Source organism: Tauraco erythrolophus, chromosome 18 (assembly GCF_009769465.1).
Source record: "Tauraco erythrolophus isolate bTauEry1 chromosome 18, bTauEry1.pri, whole genome shotgun sequence".
In the NCBI taxonomy this organism is placed as follows: Eukaryota; Metazoa; Chordata; class Aves; order Musophagiformes; family Musophagidae; genus Tauraco; species Tauraco erythrolophus.
The window spans coordinates 4503090-4519339 of NC_141482.1; the positions used below are offsets into that span (position 1 = coordinate 4503090).

Here is a 16250-nt window from a genome sequence, read left to right on the forward strand (position 1 = left end):
GGGACAGAGGAGGGGGCAGCCGCAGGTGGAGACGCAGGAGAAGGGCTGTTACGTTCTAGAGGACAGCAGTGTTCCTAACCATCATGTGCTTACGCCAATTTATTTGGGTAGTCAGTATTTCTTCTGCATTTCCTGATACCTGGAGGTGCTTTCTAAGGTGTATCAGCTGCTGGTCAGGTACTGTGAATCACTTAAAAAGTTTTTTGTAAACAGATTATCTTTGTCAGTGTCCTTAAACAGCACTTCTGAAGGCATGACAAACCCAGGGCTGTCACAAACACATTATGCTTCTGTTTCCTTAAACAGATTTTTCAGTGAGCCAATGTTCACAAACGGGGTTACTATTAATGCGTTAGCTTCTCAGTTTCTTCCAGAAACTGGTCGTTTTAAAAAGCATTAGGATATGTGACAATGTCACAAGAGAAGTAGGTATGAAAGAGACTGTTTTGTAATACCACTGTAGAAGAAAAGAAAAATCTTCATTCAAGACATGCCTGAAAGTGCTGCCTCAACTCGGCGACGTACAGAAAGTTTCCTGGTGTTTTATGCAGCACACGGGGAGCGTGTGTGCACGGGCTCCCTAATGCATTGGCCCTGTGACTCCCTTTCCACTGTGACATGGTGAGTATCCTCCTTTGCTCAGTCAGCTCGAGGGTGAAATCTTTTCTGGCACGGTTTTTGTAGGCCGCTGTGGTACGTAAAGCACCTTTGACCAGCCGGGCTCGAAAAGTGGCCGTACTTCAGTACTGGTTTTATACCCACCTCTGGACTTTGCTCACTGCTTGTGTAATTTCTGCAGCCAGTGTGGCTGTGGCTTTTTAATGGTAACCATGATGAGAGCGGAGTAACTGCTTAGAGGGGACTGGCTGGTGCAAAGGTTAATTAGTTTTTGTTGGTAAGATGTGACGAGTCTATTCTATGTCCATAGCATTGTCATGCACTGGGAAGTTTTTGCCTGTATCAGTCAAAAGATTGATCTCCCTCTGTCTGTTTAAGACCACAGAAAAATTAAGTCGCATCTGTAAATTTGAACTTGTGGTAACGGGAATTTTACTTGTTTTCCATTTTTAAAATGTCAAGCTCATTTCTAAATAGCTCTGCAGAAGTGGAGAATTAAAATGGAAACATGCTATCACCCTCTGAACCATCGCATCACTTGTAGGCATCACAACAGCTGCTCTTTATCCGAGCTCTTCTTTCAAGTAAATGTAATAACCCTTCTCGTTCTTGGGGGCCATATATCTGCCTTTAGCACAAATTGAGTGCTTCTGTTCTGAAGAGAGAGGAAGAAAAACAGGAGGAGAAAAGAAAAACCTTTGTGGTGTATTTGCCTGGAATCTCCAGAATCAATTATTCTCTTACAGCTATTTTTTAATTCTCATTCAGTTTAGTAATGCTAATCTCGATTCCTCGCTGTGTGTTTACCCTCATCCTCCTACAGATTCAACCTGTATGCCTGATAATCCCTTATATAAATTCTGGTCTGTCTTTCTCTCCAGGACTGCTTTGTTTTGCTGCTCTCTCTGCTTAGAGTAGGGTTGAAAGCTTTTGGCTCTCATCATTCTTTCCACGCCCTGTGAGCTTTTTTAAAGAAATGAGAATGTCTTATTGTAGTCTTAAGCCCGTACTGTTTGCAGTCTTCAGTAACTGGAGGTGGAATATTGGTGTAGTGACGTTACGTGTAGTGGTACTGTTGGTGGTTTTCATTATTGTAAGGAACTACAACAAAGAAATAGCCCAAATGGAATATATCTTTCAGATGTGATGAGCAGTTTGACTTTGTTGGCTTATGGTATGCAGAAGCACCGGTGTGGTGCATAGCTTTTTGTTAGTCCCAGCACTCTGCTATACAGTGCTGAAAGTTGCAAATTGATTTGTCTTCCACAACCCATTCATGTGGCCAGCTGATGCAGAGGGCGGTTGCTGGATCAAGATGTAAACCAGTGCCCTTCCACCTTTATCTCAACATTATCATTCTTTAAGCACCTTTCTACCCTTTGTTTGCGTATCAGAGACTGTGTTTCAGAGGTATAGATATAATCAGGATCATCTGAAAGCATAAGGGAAGACATTTCTACATGCAGAGATGCTTTAATCATTTGTAGGCCACTCACATGGAAAGCACTATTTAAAAAAAAAAGGAAAGGAAATCATGTTTACAAGTGATTTGAGAATAACTGTCTTTTGAAAGCGAGCCTCTAGGTCTATTAGGAAGTTTTACATTCAGCGTGCTGCCTGGCCATCACGTGCTACAAAGAAATTACTCTGAGCAGCTCATTTTAACTCATAATGACTTTGAACCCATTATTTTTCATTAATTTTTCTGGGTTAAATAATGCTTTGAAGTAATTTTTCTGATTAGTTTTTGTTTCAAGAGTGACTTCATATCTGTAGAAGTTGTATTGTTAAGTGTTACAAATTTGAAACCAAACCCTAGTTTTTGCCAGACTGACTTGTGCCCTCTCTGGGTGTTTCCTGTCATCTGGCCGTGGCTGAACCTCCTGTTACTTGACTTGTGTTGCTTCTCTCATTTTGTCCCTCCCTCATTTACACTTGCACTGCCTTTTTCTTGCCCCCAGGTATCTGCCCCAGCTGTCCTTAGAGCCATTTTATTTGCTTTCTTTTCTTCTCCTGCTGTGGTATCGGGTGCTTCTCTTTCCTGTGCTTCTGGTGATTGTGGTGCCACCTCCATCACAGGACTTTGTTCTTTATGCCTCACCAGATTGAAATCTCACATACCTACCTGTCTTTTCCTCCTGCCTGTGGCTCTTTTTGAATTCTTTTTCCCATCAGTTACACTTTTTTAATGCAGTATTGTCATTGCTGCTTTAAATAAAGACTGTTTCAAATTACAGTTTGTGAAGTAGGTTTTATAGAAGAAACTTGTATTATCAGTCCTGCTTAGCTACGTGCACTCAATAATCATTCTTCCCTGGATGTTCTTCAGGATGCCACCTCCACAGAGAAGGTCACTTTGTGTCTGGTGGCTTATTGTTTTCAGATAATATATATGTGCATAAATTGCTGGGTAAAAGATTGCCATGGTATCTTTCACTTAGCTGCTGTTGCTGTTTCTCTCTGTCCCACCCCTCCGGTCTCCACCATCCCCATCTGTGCGAGGTGGCATGGTCTGATGGAACTGCCACGGGGTGTCAGTCCAGAAACGTCAGTCCTCAGCTCTGCTCTTTGGTGCCTGTGATGCCAAAAGCATATCCTTAATCTTTCCAGATCTATAAAGTAAATAACATAATGTATTCCTTACCTTGCACGAGCATTAAGAGGATTTACAGTATATAGGAATATCGCTCTAGGAGTGTGTAGCAGTATGTGTGAACGCTTGCTGGTAAGTGGATGATTTTTCACTTTCACAGTGTTTTGAGAGGGTCCTCGTCTTTAGTTATGACTGGCAAAAACTTGAGTTTAGGCTGTCGGAATTGCTTGCAAACCATCTTCCAGCTCAAAGTAGCTAAACGTGTCATCTCTTCTTCCTTATGGACAGAAACACTTTCTGCTGAAGAAATCTTCTGAAGGATAAAGTCTGGAATACAAATGGCAGCCCACTATATTGAAATGAATTTTAGATTTCAGAATTCTTGGCCTTAAGCAGGGCTAGCTTTAACCATGATTCCCCCTTAACCAAGGGGGAATTTAAAAGGTTGAAAGCTGTGAGGAGCTGGCATAATATGGAACCATGTTTCCAGTAGCTGCACCTTGCTGAAGTGGTCTGGGATTTAGGTATCTATGAATCCACAATGATATAGCTGAATTAGGCCTTAATCAAAACCTTAATTAAACCATCAGTGCTTGATGATCCATAAACCTGACTTCTCCTGGGCTGATGAGTCGGACGACTCTGGGAAATAACCCATTTGCCCCTGCTCTGTTCTCTTTGCATCTCTGCAGCATCACTGGAATAGTATCTGCCATGAACGTGCTGCTTGGAACATGTTCTGTCTTACTGCAAGATGTTGGATCTTTGAGAATTTTGAAAGGGGTTGAGAAAACAAAGTAAATTAGCTTGGTGGGGAAAGAACTAAAATCCTCAAATAGCTATAAATGTAAAATGGGGTTCTGGCTGAATGATGATGCCTGTGGAAGTCAGATTCCTGCCACTGGTCAAGCTTCTGGGAAAGTGCATTTTGTACAATACATAAATGTGTATCTCTGGAAGTAGTAGCCTGGTCTAGTAGATAATGCACAAATAGGGAGTCAAGGGACCTACGATCTTCCCTCCTCTGGCACTGTCTTCTGTCATTTGCCTTCCTTATTAAGAAAGTAAGCTTAGGGCAGAGAATTGTCCTAGTTTGTGTTAGTACAGTGTAATGAGGTCCTGCCCTTAGTGGGGGCTCTGGGTGCCTCTGAAATACACACAGTAATAACAGCACTGACCTGTTCTATATCCTATTATTCCAATACCCAGCTTCAGTTAAGAGGAACAATTTATTCCAGGAAATGTGGTGGAAGTAACCATTAGAAAATATGATTATAGTTTATTTTCTTTCCCTTTTAATGTCAGCAGTGTATAAACATTGTTTTTCAGAAAGAAAAGGGTGGCCCCTCAAGTACAGTAGTGCAGAGCTTTCCGAGTGTATTTAAAGATATTTGTATGAAATGGCCATCTGAGCAGTTTTTATGGGCTTCTGTGCTCAAAGAGTTTCAGATCTGCCTGCATGTCCATAAAGGAGAGAAGCAAAACTGAGTTCTGAAAAGAGCATTGCTGTCAGGAGCAGCAGCAGTTGTCTTCTATGAAAAGTCCAGCGACAGCTCACAGACCTCCTCCTGTCAGAATAGAAATGTTCTTACCTACTGCTGGTGGTGGTGCAGGTGGGACTACGAGCAACCGTAGTAGATTTAGGCATCTACAAGGAAAATACACCAAACCAGTAGGAAAACAACGGACTTCTGCAGTAACATTTCATTGCAAAGCTTTAAGAATCCAAAGCCCAGGAACTTACTGTCATATTATCAATTCCTAGGCCCTATTAGCTTGGACAACTTACAAATGGTTGGGCTAGTAGCCTAAAGGAATTGTTGGCCTTTGCCAAGATAGATAGAAAGAGTTACATAGAACGTTCAAGTGAATCGGTCACCACGGTGTGTAGGTGTCAGGATGGATAATAAGCCTTTATTCTCTTTCTAGAGCTGCAGTAGACTACAATGGGACGAGAAACGGCAAATAAAAATACACTGACCACACGTTGCCTGTAGTAACAAGCAACAGCCTGGCAAAATCAAAGGAATCTAGTGGATTTAGAGGATGGCGTTGACAGCATGTTCTTAATTTTTTTTAACGTGGCTCACAATTCATGAGGATATTCAGATGGTACAAAAATGGAGAGGGTCTGACTGTGCTTTTTGTGGTGGAAAATCCTTCTCCAACACCTGATATTTAGGATCATAGGAGTAATTACAACTCAAGTGAAGCATAATTTGGAGTATTTGTGACTTTCACATCATACTAATAGAGCTTTAGCCATTTTCAGGGCAAAAATTGTACCTTTATCATTTAATTTGTTGTGTGATGGTGTCAGGATTGCCTGTATTGTGGCATGTAGCTCAGCTCTTGGACCGGTTTGCTCCAAGATTGTAAGAGATGTTGTCAAATATAGATGGTAATACACAACTGATATGTTATTTTATTTTCACGCTCGGGAGTCCCATTAATGCATTTCAGACATATGCACGCAGAAGTTACCAGTGAACTCTTAACTGAATGGGAAAATTGGTGGACACAGCAGAGCAATAGAGTTGTCAGGGAGAAAAAGCTGAAAATTACATGTGTGCTTCAAACAGCCAGCGTTTTTGCTTGGTAAATATTGTGTTTTGCTGTGGCAAACTAGATTAACAGCTTAGCTGTAGGAAAAGTGAAGTCATACTTTTATCACTGCATGTGGTGAGTTTTCTCGTTTTGCATTTATCGCGTCACTGTTCTGTACGTACTCTTAAAGACATGATGAGAGAAGATAACACTTTATTCAAGATCAGGTCTTTCTCCCTGGAAGTCCATCAGCTAAGGCCCTATTCAGAACATATCAGAAGACCCTATATCCAGTTACATGATTTGATCACGGTAGCTCAGACTCATCCTTGCAGACAGAGATGTTTTAAAGCATATGCAGCTTAATGTGTGGCAAATGGGCAAAAGAATAACCCAGTGAGGCTTTCTACTGTCTCACCAACACACGGACTCAGTTGAGTATGACCTCCCCAAGCAACAGGCTTCATGAACAGAAGTGATTCAGCTTTTCCTGAAGGTCAGCACCACAGAGTTGTTAAAAGAGCAAAACGTTATGGTCTTCTAATGACAGCACTCTGTTTTCACCTTTGATTCCTTTTTCCTACTGTGTTTAAACTGTAGAGGAAGATTTGGCTGCATCCAACAGCCGAGGTGAAGCCCAAGATAAGATTGTGACCTCATGTAACGTGAATTCATTTAACTTCAAATGCAATTGTGATATTTTTAGGAGTAGTTCAGTATATCAGGAATATAATAAAGATAGGCTTATTTAGTCTTTAGAGTAGCCACCACTCAAATCTTGTGGGGCTTTCTAAATCAAGCTCAGTGGTTTAAGCTGTGTCTGGAAAAATTCTGTGCAGCAAGCACTGAAATTAGCAGAGCCAAGGTGTATAATAAGCACTATACAAGTCACCGCAGCAATAGGGGAGAGGGTGGCATTCAGCAAGGTCCTCAGTTATTGCAGGAGCAAAAGACCATTAAAGTCAGATCATGGCAAGGATGTAAAAGAAGAAATATTGTGCAAATAATGTTCCTAAATATGTATTTTTTTTTTTTTAGTTGCGTAGGCTTTACTCTTAAAGATTTTCCAGCAGAAATTATGTTGTCTTGCCTGGGCTGCAGAAGAGCTCACGCACGGAATACGTGAGATGATGTGGAGGGTGCTCTGTGCGTTGGATTAATGCTTGTTACATGCATAATTGTAACTGTGTGTTAGCAAAAGCCAGGCTTCCAGTACAGTGAGATATATGGATGTATTCTGATTTTAGAAGAAAAAAGTCTCCGCAAGTAGTATTATGGGATATGTTACTTCAAACTTTTACATTCATTATTTCAGTGAGTAAGGATTGCACCTCCACTTAAGCTATTTGAGATGAAAGTTACAACTGCTATTAATTCTCCTGCTTCTGGGTGTGTGCTGAGTGCATCAGAAGAGTCAATTCCCCGTTACAGTATAATATGGTAAACTATTGGGGTCAGTTGCATTACACTGAGATCTTACACCCTATTACTGCTCTGAATTATCTGTCACAAGCCCTTAGTAAAGGCAGATTTGGTTAGATAGACAATTTTCTATTGCAGTTTGGTTGCACGTATGTTGTTAGGCTTTCAAATGAATATTTAAGGTGGATTATTGCATAATTTTTCTACAAATTCTATTTCTATCTCCTCCTTCCTCTCCCTACATCTTTTAAGGAGCTTCCACACAGAATTCCAATGCAGTGGAACCAGAAAAACAAGTTGACAGCACGGTGAAGATGGCCGGAGTTATAGCTGGTCTTCTGATGTTCGTTATTATCCTCTTGGGAGCAATGCTTACCATCAAGAGAAGGTAAGTTTCTGCTTTGCTTCCATCTTGGACCTTCTGCCTAGAGCATTATTACTTTGAAAAGAATACATTTGGTAGAGGTAGAACATTCCATTTGTGTTCCAGGGGGCAGCAGTTCATACCTGTTTATGTGACGCTACCACTAAGAAGCCGTAGTCCCAGAAGAGATGCGTGTTCTGACGGTTGCTATATGATCAACAAAAGAATGTTTGTTACTGCAAAGAGTTAATGATGATTGATTGATAATTAATGAGAAGGGATAGTGCATGAAGATGCATGGAGAAGCACAAGGCGATAACGAGGCAATGGGAGTGGGCATGTGAGCCTGTGCACGCAGTACCGTGGTGTCTAGGAGAAGACAGGAATTCTTTCTTAACAGTCAAGAAAAATAGTATCTTAAAATAATGTGATCAAGGGTCTTGTTCACAAGTGAGTCTTGAGACGTATTTTCACACAGCCATTTCTTTGCAACCAATGTTCATCTGAAATATTACATCTTGCTGAGGGTTAGAATCTTTCCAAGAGTTAGCTTTAGTTTACAGGGGAATGAAACGTGGCAAAGTCATGTATGGTAATGAAATTTGTTCAAACAGTTCATTTTGTGTGATTTTCTTTGGACCATTTGCACTTGCACTTTGAAGTAGACTATTTGTAGTTGCTGCTGTTTGAAGAGCTCCACGTTTACAGTGTGACATACTGATTCAGAAAACCACTTAGGCAAGAGATTTTCTTGAGAAAAGGGTGTATTTTGTATATATTTTTACTAGTCACACTTCTGAAGTGATCTCTACTTTTCAACAGTAATTTGCTTCTAAATAAAGCAGGAGCTCGGTAGCCTGGCAGCACCTTGTCTAGGGCACAGGTAGTATTGCATGCGAGATCCTTGATGATGGATCAGCAGCTCTCCAAGCAAAGCTGTTCCTTCGAGATCTCTTATCTCTATGACAAAGTCACACATTTCCGAAAAATAAGAGCAGCAGTTAAATTTATATATGATCTCCTCTATCTTAATCGAGAGCACATATGCAAATGGAATAACTGCATGCTACAGATGCTGGGGTGCAGGGCTGCTGTTCAGAAGGACCTTGAGAGGCTGGAGAAACAAGCTGGTGGGAACCTCATGAAGTTTAGCAAAGGCAAAGTCCTGCATCTGGGACGGAGTAACCTCTGCAACAGTACAGACAAGTTCGCAGAGAAAGGACCTGGAGGTCTTGGTGGACAAGTCAAGCACAAGTCAGCAATGTGTCCTTGCAGCAAAGAAGGTCAGCTGTGTCCGGGGTGGTGTTAGCAAGCGTGTAGCCAGCAGGTTGAGGCAAGTGATTATTTCCTTCTGTTTGCCATTGGTGAGGTTGGTCTGGCCATGCTGTGCCCGATTTCAGGATCCTCAGTACAAGACAGACACTCGTATCTTAGAGCAAGTCCAGAGGAGGGTTACCAAAACAGTTTGAGAATCTCCATTCTTGGAGAAATTAAAAACTTGGACAAGGCCCTGAGGGACTTGCTGCAAGTGAAACTGCTTTGAGCAGGGGGTTGGACTAGACGTCCTTTGAGTAGTCTTCGCAAATGATCTCTATTCTGCAAAACCAATCACATGTGTACTGACTACTGTGAATTCCTGTTGAATTAACTGAAGCTGTGGGCAATCTAGACTTTTAATGCAATTTTTGTTGTGTGCAAAAGTTTCAGATTTTGTGGACAAGTGTGTACATGTTTTGTAGTCACATCTACTGCACTTCTGTTCAGTGTTAAACCCGAACAGTACAGATATCACTTATTCCAGTCTTCCAGCAGCTTTTCAGTTCATAAGCGTAAAAAAAATAGATGCCTCCAATGAAAAGCAGTAAAAGAGTTTCAGGAAGAACTGGGCTGGGTTTCTGCTTTGTTTAATGCTCAGCCCTCATCCATTCCTGTTGCCTTCCTAAACGCTCTTTAAGAAAAGCTTTTATTTTCAGCTTGAAAGGTAAAACTTGTAAGGAAAGCTGTCAGAGTAGTGCCACGTCTGAACATCCCAGTGTATTTCACAAGCAATTAAATGTTGGTAGCATTTCTGCCCCACAATGTATTATTTTTCTTATTATTATAAATCATGTATATTGCTGGGTGGAAAACTAGCAGTAATTTTTCATGATGATCAGAAATTCCTTGTTTGAGGACAGTTTTTATGGTGTAGCGTGCCAAGAACTAAGTCAGAGAGCTAAGGATCCTCTTATGAGGACTTTAAATACTAAGGAGGAGATAATACTCATAATCTCTGTGTATTTTCTCAGATTTTCAGATTTCACATCAAACTTGTATTCCCAAACAGGCTGTCACATCTTTTGAAATGTGAATGTGGGACCCTTTGCTGTTAAGTGTTGTCATTGCTGCCGATCTATTTTCTGTATAAATTTGAAAACAGTTAGGAAATTTCTCAGGGTAGATTTATAGACAAGTAACTTTTTTTTTCTTCAAACACTTCATCATTCTCATTCTGATAAATGCATTGGTGTGGAGCCGTCTAGATACATGTCAATGATTCAACATCTTTGCTTAATCTTCTGTCTTGCAATGGAAACTGGAAACCCAGCAAAAGGCCAGGTTATCAATATGTAGGAATCTTTCCAAGGGAAAGTAAAAATTTACAGCTGATTTAGGTTATCATGTTTTTTGCCTTTTTTTTTTTAAATAGACTCTAAATATTTTATGTGTAATATAACAAACTTCTGTTAAAGATCAGGAAGAAACCTAGAGACTGTATTATATAGTTTAGTTAGCAGGTCTAAACAATTTTTGGATTTTAGCTTTAATTTTTTTCTGATGCATATTTAACTCAGATAAGTAAATGATGAGATCTATCAAGATGCAGCTTTTTCCAACATTTGGTTCTTAGGATGTATTGACTGCCAGGACTGGTGCAGTATCAGTTGATATCTTATAAACAGCAAAACACAGACAAATGCAGAATCAAAAATACTTGTAGTGCAGAGCAAGTCCTAGAGGCCGGAGTCTGAGGATCCGTGTGCTTGATATAAAAATTCCCAAGCTATTGCTGCCCTGGGCTGGCCCCCTGACTCAGTGCACATGTTCCTCTGTGGAACTAGCCTGGTCCCAAAAGCAGTGATGTTTAGTGAACTTGGGTGCCATGTCCATGGACAGAACTTTGCTGTATCTGGCTTTGTTAACCTGAGCATCTTTCTTCAAAATTAAAATGAGAAAGGAGGCGAGTGGGAGTATTAGAGAGAGAAATTCTTCCCTTTTTCTTTCTAGAGCTGGAAAATTACATTTTCCTCTGTGTCGTTCCCACCCCTCTTTGCCTGTTTGCTGTCATTTGCCAGGTTACCCACTGGAATACACACTATTATAAGAAATAAACTGGCTCATCGACTTCAAAATCTTTTCCCATTTAGAAGCTATAACAGTGCAGAAGGAGGTTTTGGAGGCTTGCTCTCTCTTAGGTCTGCGTGGCAGAGCTCCTGCATCGCAGACAAACCTGCTGATTGCATCGGTTCTGGGTCTCCCTTGAACGGGCACCACCAGTCACGTCCAATTGAGGCTCGAAGCCGCATATGGACAAGTGTTCCCAGCAGATGAACTTAAGCCTGCCAGGCTCATTTCATTTGTAAACTAATGCGGATTGGGACCAGCTTTTGTAAAAGGAAAGGCCGCTTTGGACCACAGATTGATTTGAACTTCTGGAGGAGCACAGCTGAAAACTTGCTCTTGTCTGAGAGAACATTTTAACAACAAAGTTCTCTTCCTGTTTTACAAGCAGAAGTGCTAGGTGCTAAAGCTCTTGCATTAGATTTTTGCATTAACCTTACTTGAAAAAGAATTCCCCTTTTCAGTTCACTAAGGCTAATGCCTCAGTGTACAAGACAGTGTGGTCTTGCAAGGCAACAATGCAGAAAAATAATGTAATTAGACAAATTTAAGGCATTTGCATCAAATGGAGCTGGAAAATATCACAGTGACATTTGTTCATGATCCAGGGCATCATAATTCATTGGTTGTAGGCACAGTAGTGGGTTTCCTGAATGAAGCATTTTGCTAACCAGTGCAAAGAGAAAAGGAAGAAGAGAAATTATAAGAGAAGGAAACACTAAGAGAAGGCAGGTGCTGGTCTGAGATTAGGATTAGATGCATCATCAGAAGCTGCTTTTTGTTTCAGAGAGGCGCATGAAATCAACGTAGTTTTTTGAACCTTTCATACGTAAGGCCTGAGCAAGTGTTCCCAGTTGCTTGTACTTTCAATAGACCATATTGCAAAAAGGCTAGTGGCTGGCAAATTTCTGGGGGCTGCCAATGTTTTATAGGGTTTAGTGAGATATGTGAAGCTAAATTAAGCCAGCCAGAATGCTTATGCAGTAAAAAACTTGGATCTGACTTTGTTATCTAAAAGCTTTGGTTGAACCCTGAGGTTGCCTAAAGTCTGCTAAAGTTTCTTTATGTGTATATCCATGTAAAAATTGTGTGTTTATATACAGAAATTTCTGGTTTAAATATGACTGTCTTACAGTATCTAAAATCAAAACCATTAATAATTTTTTTTTTCTTGGTTTTGGGAACCCCCTAGCTGCATGAGTTACATGTTTGCAGCTCCAATATGATCATTGGAACAGGCTGCCCAGGGAAGTGATTGAGTCTCCATCCCTGGAGGTATTTAAAAGATGTGTAGACGTGGTGCTTAGGGACATGGTTTAGTGGTTGACTTGGCAGTGTTGGGTTAATTGTTGGACTCGATGATCTTCAAGGTCTCTTCCAAACTAAATGATTATATGATTCTGTATGTATATGGATGTACAGGTTACTGCACCATAATTTAGCCTTGCTAATTTACAGTTGGTGATCAGCACCCTCACGGGTTCATTTGCCACCATAAGGCAGTACTGCTTCCTTTCATTAATAGATACATACCTTGAAATACCTCATTTTTTATTGTATCAAAACATTGCCAATTCTCTAAGGAGCTTGTTTCTTTGTCTTTAATATTAGTTAAATATTTTTGTGTAATAGAGAATACAGGATCAGTTAGTAAAAACAAGCTGAAACAAGAAAAACAAGACATTTGTGAACTTATTTTCGGGTGAAAATATCCTTTGACTTCCCCCCCACCCCGCAAAGGATTAGATTTAGGTCTGTTCTGATTTTGTCTGGACAGTTTTAACTCTGGTGTAATCGTGACTTGCATTTCCCTGGAGCGAAGAGTGTGGCACTTTTCAGGCTTGTGCATTTGAGTGGACAAAGCCTCTACTGACCCCTTTAAGTAGAAGACTGAGTAAATAGGATCAGACAACCTGTCATGGGTGCACTGTAAATAAGTTCTTTAAATTGCTGTTGGTAGCAAAAAAAGGAGATTTGGGGCTATGCAGGGTCTAGGATTATTTCCTTCTATGAAAATTCTGTTCCTGATTCTGGATTAGGATTTAGGTTGTTACCTTAAACTAATTAAATAAAACCCAAATGCCTCTTAAGCAGAACACACCCCAAGCTATAGGATAGAATTACCACAGGGATATTTGCACATTCAGCGACCCATGTCGCTTCTGTGTCCATATGTAAGGTGGATGACAGGGTTTTCAGGATGTGTGGTACGTTCTAGGATCAAGTCACGTTTTCAGTGATTGGTAACTTTGACCAATTTTAATGGTTAGTTTTGAAATATTCCTTAGGAAGTCCTTATTTTAGATTGCATGTTTGGGAAGAATTTGAGCCAAAATAGCCTGTCCAATTCCAAAATATAATCCTCCTTTGTTTGCCTTCCTTTATTTTCTTCTTTCATTTATTCCATGTCCTTATGGAATAAACCTTTCTGCGTTTTCCTCTGTAGCCTGGAGGGATGCGCAACATTTTAATGAGGACTAAGAATCTCGTGCGATCGCGTATTTCTGCTGGCTGAGACATGAGAAAAGCAGAAAGTACAGCAAGATGTTCAACGGAACAATTACAGCTGATTGTGCTGTGAAACCTGGCACTGGCGTGTCAGAGGGGTTTAATTAATGGAATAATTTTGGAGATGTAGGGGGTTCAGCCGCGTGGGCTCTCATTTTCCATATCCTGGTGAACTTTCCCTTTGTTTAGAGGTTCAGAGGAACTCCATACTTCGCAGTGAACCTTGTGGAAACCACTGCACCTTAGCTGGTGCGTTGCTGTTGCATGTGGCATTTCTGAGTTTCAGGAGATCACAGCATTGTGTTATAAATACTTTGGACTCAATGTCGTTCAAATAACTTAAGATATATCAGGAATGTGGCCAGAATTTCCAGTTAATAGCAAGGGCTACCACCATACCAAACATGTAATTTCAGAGTAATCCTCTTCTACACCTGTAGTCACTGTCCTTTACCCCGTGTGTCCATAGGAAAGAGGACGATTGTGCACAGAGTAGCTGTGCTGAACCTGGTTTCCATGCGTGCTTGTGAAAGTTGGATTCACAGCAACAGTAAAAGTGAACACTTGAATCCTGCATTTATACTTGTGAGCACTTCCTAGTATTTGTAATGCCTTCAAGGATGGGACTCTTAAGTTATAACTGATCGCCAAGACTCGTTTTGTGGCACTGCTCAAAAACATCAAAATGTTCTGGAGTTTATTGTAGAAAAACTGTAATAGAAAACACTTAATTGCAGTGATGCAGAAAGCTGATGCATACCCCCAGTGATCATCTATAAATGTAGTGAAGTTTGAATTATTAATCAACTATTTGTATTCTAGAATTTGGCAAAGCCTGATTTATCGTTACACAATTTTTTTGTTGCCTAAATACTCAAAAATTGTGGTGTTCTTACATTGGCACTTTCCTATTTATGATTATTTGTATTAATAGCTCTTACATATTTCTCTCCATTCCAAAAATCTCAAAGCACTTTACCGGCAAAGGTAAGTCTTATTGCCTGTGTTACTGCCACGGCAAAGTTAAGGAAGAAGGAAATGAGGATGTTTATTTGTGGTGACACGAATCAGCAGCAAAAGTTGAAACACAACCTGTGTTTCCTGTCTCCAGTTCAGCATCCGTTCCTCACCAACGTATAGCTCCTGAAAAAACAGCATAGGAGAAAAGTAGCTTGGTACAAGAGGCAGCACAAATACTTTGTGCATTGAAAAAAAAAATCCTAGAGTTCATATAAATCTAATTATGCATTTTCCTTTTTTTCTCCTTTTGGACATTGTGTTCATCTGACTGGCCGTCGCTATTTAGAAGAAATGCGTATTCCTACTCCTATTACCTGTAAGTACTGGGCTGGGGATGACGTTTCTTGAGCTCACCTGTGCTAATTCTGTGCTTTGTTGTATTTTCTTTTACCACTTTTTGTTACTATTTCATTTATCCTTGTCTTTCCAGCAGCTTGTGGTTTATTTTCTCACTTTCACACTATGATGTTTTCCCTGTTTCGCCATTGCACCTGTAACTGAACCTGCAAACACATAAATGTCCACAGATATGTCAGTTATGGTTTATAGTTCTTCAAATGCTAATGGTCAGAGTGCCCCAACTGCACCTTTTTTAATTGCCCATCGTATTTAGCCAGACTGCAGGGAAATTCACACCTGAAAGTTATTTTTGGGAATTTCTCAGCCATGGATATAAGCTTTTTAAAAATGTAAGGTTTCTGACAACTGGGACTTGACGTTATCTCAGCAAACATCCCTGTTCCTGGAGCTGCCGGGTTCCGAGTGTCACTTTAAAGCACTGGATGATGAAGTGGTTCAGATATTCCGATCTAAATCACCTGTCCAGTCCTAATGACGATGCTGCATAATTAAGGCAGTTGTTAAGGCACGTGAAAATACTTCACACATCAGTACTTCCAAAGCCATCTGTTGTCTAAAGATTGAGGGGCTGGAAAGTAATCAGGGCCAAGCTGTTTCTGCCATGATAATAGTTGTCTGAGGATCAGGAGGAGGAGAGAACTGGATCAATGACCTGAGGAAAGAGTCGTGAAGAATTGAGGTTGGATTCCTTTGCTGCCACCAGAGGGCTGGGAGGGATGGAGAAGGCAGCTGTTAGAAACAGGTCTCCCCTCTCCATCCCTCAGAAGCAGCAGCCGTATCACTGACCTAGACCTTTCCCCCAAAAGCAATAACCTGCCAGACTTTGCCGGGCTCTGACATGGACAAAATTGTCAAAAACGTCACATCTGCTCTGCAAGACCTCCTGGTCTGCCACCCCAGCAACCTCCTCCTTCACCTGTTCCTACAGTCCATCTTTGTCTTGATCTTGGGAGTTTGTCCTGTGGACACATGGAAGGTGTTCAGCAGGTCAGCAAAATGGGTACATTTATATTCTGCCCTTTTAGTGGAAGTTGATTTCTTTTCCATAAGAGTTGATTTACATTGAAAGAACAAGACAGAGGAATTAAGTATGAGGATCCCTGTGTGTACCACCTGTTGGAGTGATTTTGCTTCTCAATGGCCTATCAGATAACACTTGCTAAACGTGTGAGGAACCTAAAACCAGGACACACTATAATAAGCCTTGACTTTGCCCAGTTACGTAATCGTAAATGCAGAGTAACTCCATTGCATCTAGACTCCACACTGGTTCACTGAGAATGGAATTTGACCTTAAGCAGTCAAATTTCAAGAGTTTATCTAAGTAGGGGACAGTTTTAACGCATGGGTTCTGCTAGCTAGTTGCGTTTCTTGTCACAATCTTCCCTCTTTTACACATTTCTCATCAACCTCAGAAAAGCACTCTCTGCACCGCTC

At 40.7% G+C, this 16250-nt stretch overlaps 1 protein-coding gene across 3 annotated transcripts in view; it reads left to right on the forward strand.

The window, feature by feature from the left end:
• Positions 1 to 16250, forward strand: part of PTPRT (protein tyrosine phosphatase receptor type T) — a 461775-nt gene that overhangs the window by 383226 nt on the left and 62299 nt on the right. For 2 of the 3 annotated variants that reach the window (XM_086623022.1, XM_086623023.1), the window contains exons 14-15: positions 7433 to 7568; positions 14740 to 14769. In XM_086623022.1, the coding sequence (XP_086479148.1) occupies positions 7433 to 7568; positions 14740 to 14769 (166 nt within the window). Of the gene's footprint in view, positions 1 to 7432; positions 7569 to 14702; positions 14770 to 16250 lie in introns of all 3 variants that reach the window. The other variant, XM_086623021.1, reaches the window with a different exon arrangement.